Below are 14,963 nucleotides of genomic sequence, written 5' to 3' on the forward strand. Positions count from 1 at the left end.
GCTCTTCACATTTCTATATTAAGATTATTCTTTCAACGTGCAGATTATTCCTACCAACCTTAGTCGAAAAGTTATATCTACGGATCCTCCGATTGAGCTGCGTACTAAATAAAGATGCGATGTCACATTACCGAGTCCATTGAATACTGTCGACTGTTGAGCGATGGCCGAGAGATGGTTGGGGAGATGAAAAGGCCGGCATAGATAATGGCGCGGGATCTATACATTGTATTAAATACATATATATACCAACCAAGTCCGTATTTTTTAAGTCTTGGTGCGATTATCTCTCAAGCTGCAGAGTGTGGGTGGAGCCAGGGTCAAGAGGGTTATAGATTTCACAAAAGCTTTAGGTCCAAAAGCTCGGACTTTTCTGCGAGCTTCCCAGAGTTTTAAGGGTTTACGAGCCCCACTGGGCATTTCGAGTTTCCACGTGAACGCTTTGAGAGCACCTCCTCACCCCGTACTATTCTCGGCCCAGAACCAGTACCAACCGACTGATATACTTATACGCGCATCATCTGGATGCTGGGATGGAAGGAGGATGGCGGCTTTTGTCGGTAGTATCTTCGCCGCGCAGGACCACACAATCGCAAAAGCCAGCCACATTTCGTCATTCAGGATTCATTTTCTCCCGGTATTACTGGCTCCTTTATTTCATCCTCCACCGCACTGGAACAAGTATCGATATGTTTTTTTTTTTTTTTCATTTTCGGCAAAAGGAATACGCCTTGTCAAAATGTCTGCAGGTATATGCAAGAACCGAATTAGAAATCCCTGCACACATCACTGTAGGATCGATCAACCGGTGAATCGAGACACGTACAACTGTAAGATACGAAGATGAAATCAGATTTTCGAGCCGGTAAACTTCGGGGAATTATCCATTTGGGTCTTCGGGTTCGTGCGAGTCAGGGGTTGTTCCGGAAATGAAGCGAGTCGCGGTCCCCTTCAGTGGCGGTAAATCATACGTTCGAGATACTCTCGGGTAGGGTATATAGGCACTTCCGGTTATACCGAGTGGAAGATTCCGTCCGATCTCCACGGGCGTGGGAGAGTGATAGACAGATAATGACGCAGAAACGGACAGGGTGGAGGGACGTGGCCGTTGTTACGCACCTAGTCTGCAAGTCGTCAAGGTCGCGCAGGGTAAACAGGCAAAAGAGACGTGCAGGGCCGCGGATTCTGGCGTAGAATCGGTGGCGGCGGGTGGCGGATAGGCGGGTATGTTGCGTTCGAAAAGTGCTTTCCATTAGCAGCAGAGCACTGAGCACAAAAGCCACCAACGGCGAGGGTGAATACAGAAGAACCGACAGACAATGGAGGTCGTGTTGGGCTGTTGGTCTGCCCGGCAGCAGCCTGGTTGCCTACATAGCTACTCAAAATAATATCGCGGTTGCCTCATCAATCATAACCCCGGGGTGATGAAAAGCCGCCGTTATAATACTTTGTGAATGGTAGAATCCACGGCACTAAACTTATAAAGTATTATACGAGTATATGCAACGTTTAAGCCGGGGGTTCCTCGTTGTCTCATCCGTAACCGTATATATACGCAACGTTCTTACTTAATACGTGCTTGCTTGTGCACTTTATTTACACTTAATTTTCACTTCGGCTGCAGTTAATAACAATTTTTCCCTCACAGTCACCGGATACGGAAGCTATCCGCGAGTCGTTACATATTCGCGGTATCATCTTGCGCATGGGGGGCGAAAGCTCGTTTCCGTTCGCCTGTCAGATGTTTTGCAAATCATTTATCAAGTCCAAAGCTCTATACCGCGAGCAAAAGTTCCCTCGTTAAAACCCCATGCGAAAACTCGCTGAGCCTTACGCGAGGCTTGCAGTTGGGTAGAAGGAGGGTGCAAAAAACACCTTCCATCTCAGCTCGTATAACATAAAATAATTAACGTGTGTCCGTGTACATACATACATACATATGTATAGTATGTATATATACGATACTAATGTCTGGAACCATGCGGTAGAATCCACTAGCTTGCATGGCGATAAAACATCAAGTGAAGAGCTGCTAATTGGCTTGAAAGCTCTGCTGACAACGATCTTTATTTTCACCCGACTCTCTACTCTTCCTTTGTTCAATTTTAAAAATCGATTCACCGCTCAGCGCGCGGTCACTACCAAGGAAAGCTATTAACCTCATTGTGCCCGCCATCGAACCGGTGCAAGCTCCGGACGCTGACTTTTATGAGGGGAATAAAAATGACCGTACATACCGAAAGGTAAATGTAATACCATACACGGACAGAGTGTCGCTAATCGGGTGAATGCGAATGGTCGGTGACTTTGGCGTACACACGAAGCCCTTCGGAAAATGAAAAAAAAGCTCGTTCCAAACATCCTGATAAGATGTATAGCGATACGACGTGTTACCTTCGCCCAGGTGGGGTCATGCTTGGTGAGGATTAGCCAAACTTTATGTTAATTCCAAGATAACGAGGTGGCGTTTAACCCTCGTTAGGTAAATATTATTTTGGCCGTTTAATTTCAGTCATTATATAGTTCGTTTCAACCTGCACGCGTTACGTTCACCTTCGTAACGCCCTCTCTTCTTCACAATGCTCGGCAAATACTCACACTCGCCTCGAATCTGGCTTTTATCGCATTGTCAGTGCCCGTGTCGCTGTTTTCACCAAGGTATAATTCGCAATGACAGACATGAGGGGCCTTTTATCGTCCGACAGCCTTGAAGGTGACTCGGTGCACAGTCAGCGGTGAAGAGGGTGAGATTTTCGCGGAAATAGGATCGCTCGACTCTTGGCTTTGTGTCGGTACGTAATTGGCTTTGGTTTGATTTGATTTGATTACAATTTGTATATATCTACACCGTAATGCGTTCACTTATGCGTTATTCCCGTGCATATATTGAGATATCACATCATTACTGGGGTCAATTCATCGCCCCGTCAAAAATAATTTCACATCAAACCAGCAGCCAATCGCAATTTTCTTATGCACAGAGTCCAATCTGCGTATCGATTCGCCGACTCAACTGTAATGTTATGTATGGAGTGGAACAACTTATTGTCAGTCTTTATTTTCGCGGGCGGACCAATTGGGAACTCGGTCATGTTAGATTATAGAATTGACCAAACCTAAAGACCTTATTCAATGGAAGAAAAAATGTTCCAAACACGAAAATAAACGATGCATGTTTGAGCTTGATATCTTCCGCATAATATTCACCTTTCAAACGTACAATTTATATCAAACTCCCTTTTTCTTCTTGCTACAATAATTTACCCATTAGTGGAATCACGTTGTTGTCAGTGAGTGTCTACGCGTAGTGATGAAATTCATATTATACAACTGTGTGAGGAATACACGCACAGTTTTGGTGACATAGCATAGATTCTCTTACTTTATACAGTTTACGTCGAAATTACAGAAAGACCAAACAAGATACAAATACTAATTATCATGTTCTGCGAAATGTGAGGAAAAAATAAAGACCGTTCGAAGAAAAAGATTAGACTGTTGCATTACTTATTGTTAGTTATGAGAAACGATAATCACTATGAAAGTGAGCTCGTACAGAACACTCCGAACATCCAGAACGGCATTGAAGAAATTCCGGCAAGAAGAAAACTCCCCAAGAAATTTACTCGCTTGGTTATAAATAACAATACTGGTATGGAAGAAACGTTAGTTTATATGAACTCATCATGCAGGTAATAGTCTTTTGTTGGCATGTTCGATGATTAAAACTTCGTCGAGAGAGCTGTCTCAGACACGTCTTCTTTGCACGGTTATCAACGGGAAACTTCTCGTTATTGCAAACTGTTAACAAAGTCAAGAGAGACTGATCCTTTACCCACGGGCATGCACTCAGAGTACGCGAATACTCAATGCAGCGATTGCATCGCAACATTAGCATGAACGGGACTAGTAATGAACCGCGCTAAAGTGAGAATTCCAGAAATAATTACGACGACAAAAACGTTCGTAGAACTCGCGTGTTTAATTAGAGTGAATATTATCTACCAGAAAACAAGATTAACTTTATTTGTCCAATTGAGATTCCATGTATGTATTGCGACGTTGCAGCACCATATGTCCAGCAATCCCGAATATATCCGACCTCACTGGACAAGGTTAAACGATGGAAATAAAAATTGATTTTCAAATCATCGATGTTCGAAAAGTATCGATGTTTAAAATCGATCATTGCAAAAACAATCGAAACATTGATTATTTCGTAAACGATTTTTTTCTTTAAATTAGATAATTCCCAGTTCATACGTTATTTCATCAATATATTTTCAATCAATATTAAAAATTTATACAATAACACTTTGAAAGTTGCAAGGAGATTGATAGTTTGGATGCCAGGTTTACTGCAAGAAAATCACAGAATTGTTAATATTTAATGTCATCATCGCGTCTCCTCGGGTCTATAAAAGAATAATTCTTCATTCTATGTGAGGAATTTTTTGTGACATCATAGTGTTACCCGGCGAAGAGCCACCACGAATTAGTTTATACGTCTCCTCAAACTATGTATCAACATTTCAAAAAATATTCAGAATTTTACAGCTATATAACCAGCGGAATAAAATAATTACCGTCACTCTTCATCAATCATACCCAGAAAACGCTGTTATACGACTGGTGATCTCCACAGCGATTAAAACGACTTGCAAAGTAAAGAAATTGAAGCGTTGAATTTTACGTGATTTCGGTGCCGTTTCGATGTCGTCGGCGTGGGTGATATTTTTATCTAAGTTTCAGGAAAATCATCGTAAGTCGATTAATCGAAACTGAAAAACATCGGGCGAAAATATTCGATTGTTGAACACAAAGAATCCACAATTTCGACTGATGCACAAATATCGCCCGTTCCTACAGTCGAGGAGCTTTCACTCATTGTCAGTCACCAGCCTTCGTGCAGTGTACATAGTTCCGAAACCAGCCACTGAGCAAGAGAGAGTGAGAGAGAGATAGCCACTACTACTTCACTCATCCTATCGAAGCTCAGCACACGTGCTCCGTTTATCAACTTGATTGTGCCAAAACTGCACTCCCCTCCCACACGCCGTTCCTTGTTCTCCTACACACACACACACTTGACGACACACGGATGTTAATTAGAATTAAGGCTCGATGCTATCGGACGGGGCGTGTCCGACCGCCACGCGGGACTCGCCTCTTTGTTATTTAGTTTTTAAGGTTTTCTTTCAACTTTCAAACCTATAATCAATAAGTTTTGCTTCAAAACACACTTGCGTCTGGATCTCTCTCTCCCGCTCCCGATCCGAAAATTTCATACGGGATGATCACTGGTTGCAGTATCTTCGATATGCATGTGCTCGAGAAGGTCACGCGGGTTATCACGTGAGCGTCTTGGTTTACTATAAAGTCAAGCAGAACTGCTACGCGTAGTTAGTTTTCCTCCGAGGAGATAAACGTTTCACTTCGAAAATGTCCGTGGCACTTAGAATGCTGTTTTTGCAGCTAGTCTGCATTTTGGTTGTTTCGGTGACGTCGAATTATCAGGGACCGTATCATTCCTCGTCGGTCACAACGAGTACGTAGAAACAAATTCAGTAGACTGAAAATATTTTAAATTGAAACAGGAAAAGACTCTGGGGATAAAAATTACAACTTCACATCTAATTTCAGCCATTAATTTACCGGCGGGCTATGTTTACTATCCGACCGTAAGTTCAGCCTACAAAATACATCAGGATGGACTCAGTTGGAGTAACGCAAAGGATGCTTGCATTGCCGAGGGAGGTCGCCTCGCCGTGATTGACACGCATGAAAAAGTTGGAATCGTAAATGGGATCAGGGATCCAAGCACCAACGTGTGGGTCGGTATTGAGAAAAAGAACGACAACTGGGTTACTGCCGACACACGTGAGTATCACACCGTACATCTGAATGGTTTTGCAATAAATTTTCATGTTGAGAAATTGAAGTAGAGAGCAACTTACCAGCCTGCAGAAAAAATTAACTGATCCGTGCTATTCAATTTACCAGAGGCACGTCTGTTCTATCTACCGTGGGGAACGAATCAGCCTTATGGTCTCGGGGACTGTGTTGCCGTGAAGAAAAGTGGCACAGGACTGAAAAACAGGCTGTGCTTCTGGTCGGAACCTTACGTTTGCGAAATCGTACGGTAATAGTAGCGCCGCACAATAACTATTACCAGCAACCAACGAAGACCGGGCAGTAACTTCCCTAGGTATCGACTATGAGAAGAACAGCCATAATTCGAAATCCTCTAGGCCTGACTATCGAGTAGATATGATTCTTCAATAATTGTGTAACTCGTATAATTGTTGCAAAATAATACCGTTGATATTCTAAATAAAATTACGCTGTTTAATTGACGAACTTGCGCCACGTGTATCCTCATGTTGTTCTCCAGACGATCTCTTGACCTTTGAAACATCGATATATCAAAAATGCACGACGGCACAGCAACCGAGAACCAATGGTAAATAAGAGCGAAAACACTTATCACTTTGTTTTGAGCGAGTCGAATCTGACTCCTATTTGATCACATGTAATTCATAGAAAAGTTCACAAAGGTTATCTCTCTCGGTTTAGTTTCTACTATCGAACGCATTCAGTAGGTTGATTTCGTCCAAGTGTTCGGGAATCAAGTCGCGAAAAAACACCGGAATGCAGACATAATTGCACGCGCGAATCCAGCCAATGATCTTTCCCGACGATGCTGACGAGGAGTGAAATTTATCACACCATAATTACCGGTCTTTAATTTCGAGTAATTGATTCTGTTTCACTGATCATCCATTCAGCGGTATCACACACGCTTTTACCTTTCAACGCGTTGTTCGTTTACTCGTAACGCCCTCTCTTCTTCACAATGCTCGGTAAATACTCACACTCACCTCGAATCTGGCTTTTATCGCATTGTCAGTGCCCGTGCCGCTGTTTTCACCAAGGTATAATTCGCAATCACAGACATGAGGGACCTTTTATCGTCCGACAGCCTTGAAGGTGACTCGGTGCACAGTCAGCGGTGAAGAGGGTGAGATTTTCGCGGAAATAGGATCGCTCGAGTCTTGGCTTTGTGTCGGTACGTAATTGGCTTTGGTTTGATTTGATTTGATTACAATTTGTATATATCTACACCGTAATGCGTTCACTTATGCGTTATTCCCGTGCACATATTGAGATATCACATCATTACTGGGATCAATTCATCGCTCCGTCAAAAATAATTTCACATCAAACCAGCAGCCAATCGCAATTTGTCTATGCACAGAGTCCAATCTGTGTATCGATTCGCCGACTCAACTGTAATGTTATATTACAGACTCGACCAAACTGAAAAACATTTTTCTCTTTTCCTGATAAATAGAACCCAGTTTTCTCAACAAAACGTGTAAGTAAATTAGGTAATTGGTTCAAGTGAACGTTCCTGCACAGCAGATAAATTGCCTTGTTGATTCATAAAATGTGACTCGGACGTATTTTCTTTCGGCATAACTTTGTTTGCTCTGGTGTAGTGTGCTAAATTCATCATATCGCGTGTCTAATTGTATCCTTATCGCGTATGCCTGAAAAAGGCAAATTTAGTGGTAAAAGGGCGTACAATTTTTTTCACGCTATTCGCTATAAAAGCACTCAAAACGCATGTCTACGCTAAAATTATCCGAACAAATAAATAACGGTAAAAGATCGTGTATTTGGTTGATACCGTGTATGTTTCATTTATCACATTTATAAATCGTATAAGGTTGCATCGGTCATTTTTGATTATTTTTTCGTAAACGATCCATGCGACCTTACACCATTAGCGAACGTGATTATTCTTCATAAGCTTCGTGATGAAAAGGCATAACCGACGGTACTTGCGACCTGTTACAGTTAATTGATCCATTTTTTTATCTCAACGTTTCTGGATGTATCCTCATGTTTTTCGCGTAAATACAAAGGGGAAAAAGTACGACTTTTTACCTTTACGCGTGGTGAAAGGTCGTACAATATACGTCCTTATACCATCAGACAGGCGACATACCGTACATTAGTAGATATTAGAAAAGACTTTCGATGCTACTTTCGTGCCCTCCTTTCGTGATCGTTCCTGGAATTTTGGCGATTCGCCTCGATATTAATTGAACAAAACTAGGTAAGTACTCTGTGAACGGGAGTGTCAATAATCTTCAACTCGCGCTTCGAGGATTCACCAAGTACACTTTAGATCTCGAGAGCAGTTCGCCTACAAGTTTGCCTGCGGCTAACTTGGGTTATAGTTTCAACTATATTTGATTTAGTTCAAACGGTTCTCTTTCATTTCGGATTGCCTTCCTTCCGATCGTGCAAGGAACAAACTTACGCAATTCCGGGTACATACGATCAGGCTTAATTGGATGATGTTTGTTTTTACAAACTTCCCACGGACTTACCGTTCGAAATAATAATGAGAAAAATAATAAAACGTCGCGCCATCTCGGCTATAACATGCCGAAGTTTGTTTCTCCCCCTTGCTCCGTTACCGCTCCCCTGCCCCCCTCTCCGCCTGGATCCCAGCGGTAAGCGTGTTTATTTAATTAACATTTTATCTCCCCTTCAATTGTACCACCACCGGACTTTGCGTCATCTGGATTTTATTCCGCCTTTCCCGCAGCACTGCAGATTTTTTCGACTCCTACGCGAATTCTTTCACCTCTACTCTCCCTCTTCTAGCCTCTTGCAGCCCGTTACAAGATTATCTCGATTATTTGTTTTTTTTTTTTTTCAATTCTTTTCACATTGTCTTCATTCACATTTTCATCATTGTCTTTATTCTCACGCGGGTTAGAATAATTCCCGAAATTACGAGCCGGGGAAAATTCCGGGATCAAAGAGTGCAGCTGAAATTCAGCGTCATCTGCTCGAACACCTCCCTCCTCGATTTCACCTGACTCGCCGATTAATCTGTCTTTCACGCGATACGCGTGCACACTTTCAGGCCGTATCGTCGGGTGAACGGAAAGGACGGGAGCGAGCACAGTTTCATCACTCGACGTCCCGCGAACAACTGAGCTACCTACGGGGGTGGCGCAGGCGCCGGGATCAAGTCGTCGCGACGCTCGCCGGGATGCTTCCGATCCGACGACTAGACCCACCGATCATTATTATCGTCATTATCATTACAACCGTAGGTGCTCTTCCCGCGGTATTATTATCATCGTTAATATCGTCATCCGGCGATCATCCTTGGTAATTATCACCGTTGTCGTTATTATTATCGCTGTCATCAAGCATCATATATACATATACATATACCTAAACACTTGAAAAGTACAAACTAAGACAGCGCGACTGCGCGTAAATTGGAACGTCAGAAGCTTCGTGCCCTCGTCGTATCACTGCGTGTTTATCCCTGATTACAATATACATTAGGATGTTTCGGAAAAAAAGGAGTAATTTTTTTTTCCCACAAATAGTTTCAAAAGTTCCATTTAGGTACGAAAACACGCTTGTACCAACATACGTTTTTTGAAGAGCGTTCAATTCTCCACAAAAAAATGTCTGTGCATCTTCTGTACAACGCATCGTTAGCCAGTTATAAAAATCAGAAGGAGCAAAAACCATTTTTCACATGTTATTCTCATGGATAATAGAAAAATTGGATGCGCAACCTCTTATTGTTAACATTAAGAGCTGAAATTATAACAGGCGTATCTTTATACTTATATGCAACTTTTGAATCTGTTTGTGGGAAAAAAAATATGCAATCTTCTTTTGAAACACCTTAATATCCATACAAGTCTATGCTTTCTGGTAAAACACCTTTTGTATTTTCTGCGAGGGGATTCGCTCTTGAAATACTTCGTCTCTCGCGTTTTCATTGTTTTTCTCAACGTCCCCCAGCCCAATTTTGCCCCATCTCGATGAATTCTATATTCAGGAACGTATAATTCGAGTGGACAGGTATGATAGGATAAAATTTCGACAGATTTCCGCTTTTTTCACTTCTTCCTACTCCAGGAGTATCTACTTCGTCTTCAATCAATATAAGACGGCCTGACGCCTGAGATAGATTATCGTTGTCGTTAGACTCGAAAATTGCTCACGGACACGAAGGAATCTACACACCGCCACCGCATAAAGTATCCATCCTATACCACCTTTGCCCCAACGTTGACTTAGGTGAAATTCCGTACTCGGTGTGGATAATTGACCTCTGCACGAAGAGTTCGTACAGCGTATTACATACACGTTAGTGGTATTATTATTAATCGTCGAGTCGTATACACACATATACGTATAGCTATAAGTGACCGCAGCAAATGGAATTAAAATTTACCACAACACACGCACAGCGAGACGGGTGGATACCTATTACAATTAGATAGAGATTCGAAATGCTTAAGCATCCAATAACAAAAGTTGTTTGGTTTTCAGCGCGTTTCACGCCATTTCGGCCCTTTTCAATCAAGCGAAGTGGCAGCGAGATGGAGCGGTAGGTATTGATGTTAAAGTTTACGTATTTCAATGGGGAGTTGAGAAGTTTTCATGTACAGAAGTACAAAGGGCGCAGGTTATTCCTACATGCTCGCACACCCTCGTGATCTGTTGAATTATTGTCAGCGTTGGTCGGACCGGACAACAAACCACGTCAGAACTTTGTTTGAAAATTGTAACGTTATGATTGCAAAGGGCGTGATAAACTTTTGCGTAAATTGGATTCCACCGCGGGTAACCGTGGTGCTGTGACAGGCGTACAATGACGCTCTTTCCTCTCCCCAGAACTGGCATGGAGAGCACTATTTTCGCGCCTGCATAATGCAAACCGAACTGAACAATTGCTTTGATCCTCGTGTGGCATGTACGTATATTACACAGTGTATTTGCGACGCGTATAATTAAAGGTAGAGGACGTACAGCGGTTCTCGGATAAGGACGAACTTTGTATCATATCGCGATAAAACCTAGCTGCATGGAATTCATCCACGACAACAATGTCGAATCAAAAAGGAACGGATCTAATTTTAGTCGAAGAAAAGCTTTACTCGCTTGGGGAAACTGTGTTTACGCTGCAATTTCGCATCCCCAAATTCATCGTATATATAATATATAGATCGCAATTGCCTGGGACGTCTGCAGAGTTAGCGTTGCGCGTTAAAGCGATTCTGTACTTTGGCAAACAATCTTCAACGTAGTCGTACTCGATCAATGCACCGAGAAAACACTTTCGTGTCATCCAGCAGCTCGCGAGATTAGTTTCTAAAAAATCTTGGATAGTTATTATGGTACTTAGCCTGGTTACTTAGAATTAAGGTACCTACAATTTATCGTGTCTCAGTATTTCCTCATTGTAATCTAAAAAATTTATACCTCTCTGAATTTTTTTTTTATCGGAAGAAGTTGAAAAGCTACGGTATGGTCCGCATTTTCTACAGAGAAAATAGAAAGTCGGAAACAAACAACAACGCACCCTGATTTTTCGGACTAGATGATGGAAAAAGGTAGATATTAGAGGGAAAAAATGTCTGGGGAGGGTTGTCGTAGCCATCCGGTTAAAGGAAGGGAGTCGAATAGCTGCGTACGTATTTATTCTTATTTCCGAAGCTTCAACTTCGCCAGAATTTTCATTGTACAATTATGATAATATCGTGCCGGGGAAGTTTTATAAAAACGGTAGCGTAAAATTTCCGAGTGGCAACCATTAAGACCGTCGTCTTTTTCGGCGATATCTTATTTCTAAATAGTACCTTGTGTAATATATAACAAGTCGTCTTGTTAGCATTCGAAATTTAATAAACCGACAAACCACTCCACGGAGAATTCGTGCCGTGTCAGAAACTCGGTAGGACTGATTACTGCCGGTACCGAAACGCTGTACAAAATACATATCAAAGGGCTGAAAAAAGTGTGTATATGTATATAGCAAAGTGAATTATCCTCACGCGCGCGACTCGAAGAAACTTCTTTTGACAGAAACGTCCCGGCTGACGGTTTGTTCAATATTTAAAACGTCAAAAATACGTGACAACTTTTTTCTTGTGCATCACGATTTTTCGTTCTACATTTCATCCGTGTGCGCTTCTTGTTCCGATCAATTTTACCGTCTTCAATCGCTTCCTCTCTGATAATATTAGCCATAACTATATCTATTGCAGGAGTTAATTTCGTTCATGGGCTTGTCGATCGATGCAGAATTTCCATCGCCGTATTCCCGCTATTATATGTACGTACACCCACACACGTGTATGGCTGGTACATAACGAGAATATAACAGGAAATTATCGCAGCATCCGTGAACTCGCGAATGTCACGTGCCTCCGGGAATATCTGCATGTTGTAATATTGCAAAACTAATGAATATAATTACAATCACGTACGTATTCAAAATGTAACGAGCCAAGTTATCGCGGCGCTTATAGGTACGTATAACTACGCGCCCGAAGACTCCTATTCCTGCTCCTCCGGAGCGCATTCTCGCACGGTAAACTCGTATAAAACTAATTATTGTTTATATATCGGCATAAGCAGATAATGGGAGCTGCAGAGCTTGCCGGGTGAAGTATTGACTCAATTATAATCCGAGTCGTCGATGCCGTGCTTTAAGTAATGGGAATTTAACGAGTTTATTTCCTGCACTTTGCGATCGCGCGCTGCATGCGTTCCGTAAAACGTTTAAATTACGCCTAAAACTCGGGGGTCGATTGAATTAACGCCAGCAACTGTAACGAGGCGTCGTCTTGTCGTTGGTATAAAACTAACCGACGAATTCCGTAATCGAGAATCATTCTTTTTACTACTGACGTTCTCTGCTTGCCAAGCTCTTGTGCGATTCTATCGAAGTGAACCAATTAGGCCTCGGGATAATTCGGATAAGTTAGGAATTTGATTCTCTACTGCAGAATGCTTTTCACCGAGCGCAGAGGTCCGCCAGTTTGCCTAGGCTATTCGGTGAGCGGAAATAAAATTGGACTGAATAACAAAAACAGAATCGCTTGATTTCTTCGCGGATTTCAAGGGGGCGAGATACGGAGGCACGTGTACGCGAGGAGCTACGGAGCCGATAGAGATTCGGAGTGAAAGGGAGAGAATGAGGGGAGGGAGATGTGATTGAACTTAAATCGATTGGAAAGATTAGAGATAGCCTGAGAATGAGGGGAGAAAAAGAAGTCTAAAACAGTAGAAGAAGAAAAAGAAGGAAAGGAAAAAAATTGTCGAAGGCGAGAGAAAACCAATTTCAAATTAAACTGCTCGTTGGTTTTGCGACAATAGAGTCTCCCTCCTTCCCGAATTTAGTTCCAAAGGTGGCTGAGCACTTTGAAATTTGCCACTTCGGACTACGTCTCTCGTATTTAATTGTAACTTAATTTATATCAAACACCGTCGTAAAGATGAATTCGTTGTTTTTTCAATTTTTTATTCACCGCGCATAATATATAGTGTAACGTTAAAATTATATACACAGACTTATAAGACGATCATTTCACTGGAAATTTATGCCAGTTGAACACGACGTATAAACTTCACCCGAAATTGAGGAAACTCTTTTCAACTCCGATCAACTCCAGGTTTTGATTACATCAACGCAGTGCAATCCAGTGGTTGGAGAATGTATTCGCGTGAAAAGCGAATCGCGAAATCGCGAGAAGAAAATTAATAACAGAAAGCAAATATAATAAAACAAAAGAAAAAATATACGATGAATGATAAATAGGTATAATTGGTTAGGCACGAACGAGCGCGGGAATTGTTGGCATATAATTGAGACCGAATTTCGTACGTGTACACCAGACGGAAGTTCCGGAGTGAATTATCCTTCGAAAGAAGGTCGAGGATGATCGTTTCCGAAAAAGCGTCGGCGGAAGTACGCTTGAAGCCATTCGCTGATCCACCTTTACAAAGTTTGATGGAGATACGTAATTTAAAAATAAACTCAGAGGTTTTTCAAGCTTCCAAAGCTTCAGGGCTAAAACCAGGGCAGGTTTCACTCACTCACACCAGTCGTTCCCCGTTGGTTTTACTTCCCGAAAGCCGCAGAAGCCGCAGACACAGGGCAATCCCGTATCTTCCTGCACATGACGTCGCGATGATAATATACCCTTGCACTTGAAACGGGAATTACCACTCGAGAACAGGTTACAGGAATTCACCGCGCATGGCCGGGTGAAGTCTGCGGGGGTGGGAAAGGAGGGGGGGGGGGGGGGGGGCAAAACCGCTCTGTTCTAGAGCCGCTTTCACGGGGTTGAACAATAGATTACATCGACCTAGATGAATAACCGGGGTAAACACCGGCCCCGTAGCTATTGAGCTATTCATCGAAAACGTTAAATTATGTATCGCGTTGAATTCGGTTTGCGGGACAATGGTTCGCAGATTTTACCGCATATTGCTTCTCGGTATTGTTATTCACGTTTTAGAGTATAACTTATAATTATACCAAAGAACGTACCAACTTTACGGGGCCATTTGCAAACTTCACCTACCGCACACAAGACTTTTGCGGTGGTACAAAGAACCAACCAAGTCGATCTGCTCGCTTGGCCCGCGGATCATCGTTCGTTATCATGAAAACCTGCAGGGCCAATGCCCGAGGTGGAAGGGTAAATAATACACGCGTTATCTGTATCGTGCTAATCGTATGCACGAGGGTGTGTGAGAAAATTGATAATTATTTCATCACGCGGTTAGTTGTTAACAAGGCTAACGTAAGAGAGAATTGTAAATATAGGCTAGGGTAAATTAGGGGTTTGTGAAAAGTATAGACGCGCATACGGACAATTACGAAATTTTACGGTAATGAGGCGGATAATTGATGCTCGTCAGTGCCGTATTATTATATTGTTATGCGGACTTAATGGGACTCTATACTCGAGTTTTTGTCAATTATCATGTCTGCACGACGCTGAGGTGCCTTTGTGAAAGCCCGGCTGCTTATTGCGAGAAAATAAATTCACCGAGCAAGCATCGAGCATAATTACTGGGCTGAAAAATAAGCCTCATCCACCCACCTACCGGCT

At 42.4% G+C, this 14,963-nt stretch overlaps 2 protein-coding genes across 9 annotated transcripts in view; one reads left to right on the top strand and one right to left on the bottom strand.

Moving 5' to 3' along the window:
* The window catches only part of LOC124184338 (kin of IRRE-like protein 1), a 137,612-nt gene that overhangs the window by 15,237 nt on the left and 107,412 nt on the right, over positions 1-14,963 (bottom strand). For 2 of the 8 annotated variants that reach the window (XM_046573925.1, XM_046573923.1), the window contains exon 4: positions 250-672. The exons of 1 other annotated variant lie outside the window; for it this stretch is intronic. Coding sequence is in view for 1 of the 7 variants with exons in the window: in XM_046573922.1 (XP_046429878.1) it covers positions 8,403-8,445 (43 nt within the window). In the remaining 6 variants the exon portion in view is untranslated. Of the gene's footprint in view, positions 1-249; positions 673-5,957; positions 6,083-6,809; positions 7,022-8,350; positions 8,380-8,402; positions 9,011-14,963 lie in introns of those variants that run through there. 5 more of the 8 variants (XM_046573922.1, XM_046573930.1, XM_046573927.1 and 2 more) reach the window with 5 other exon arrangements.
* On the top strand, positions 5,392-6,356 carry LOC124184343 (C-type lectin domain family 4 member E-like). The gene is made up of 3 exons (XM_046573934.1): positions 5,392-5,548; positions 5,644-5,880; positions 6,004-6,356. The coding sequence occupies exons 1-3, from the start codon at positions 5,443-5,445 to the stop codon at positions 6,144-6,146; spliced, it is 486 nt and encodes a 161-aa protein (XP_046429890.1). The 5' UTR covers positions 5,392-5,442; the 3' UTR covers positions 6,147-6,356.

This window comes from Neodiprion fabricii, chromosome 6 (assembly GCF_021155785.1).
Source record: "Neodiprion fabricii isolate iyNeoFabr1 chromosome 6, iyNeoFabr1.1, whole genome shotgun sequence".
Taxonomy (NCBI): Eukaryota; Metazoa; Arthropoda; class Insecta; order Hymenoptera; family Diprionidae; genus Neodiprion; species Neodiprion fabricii.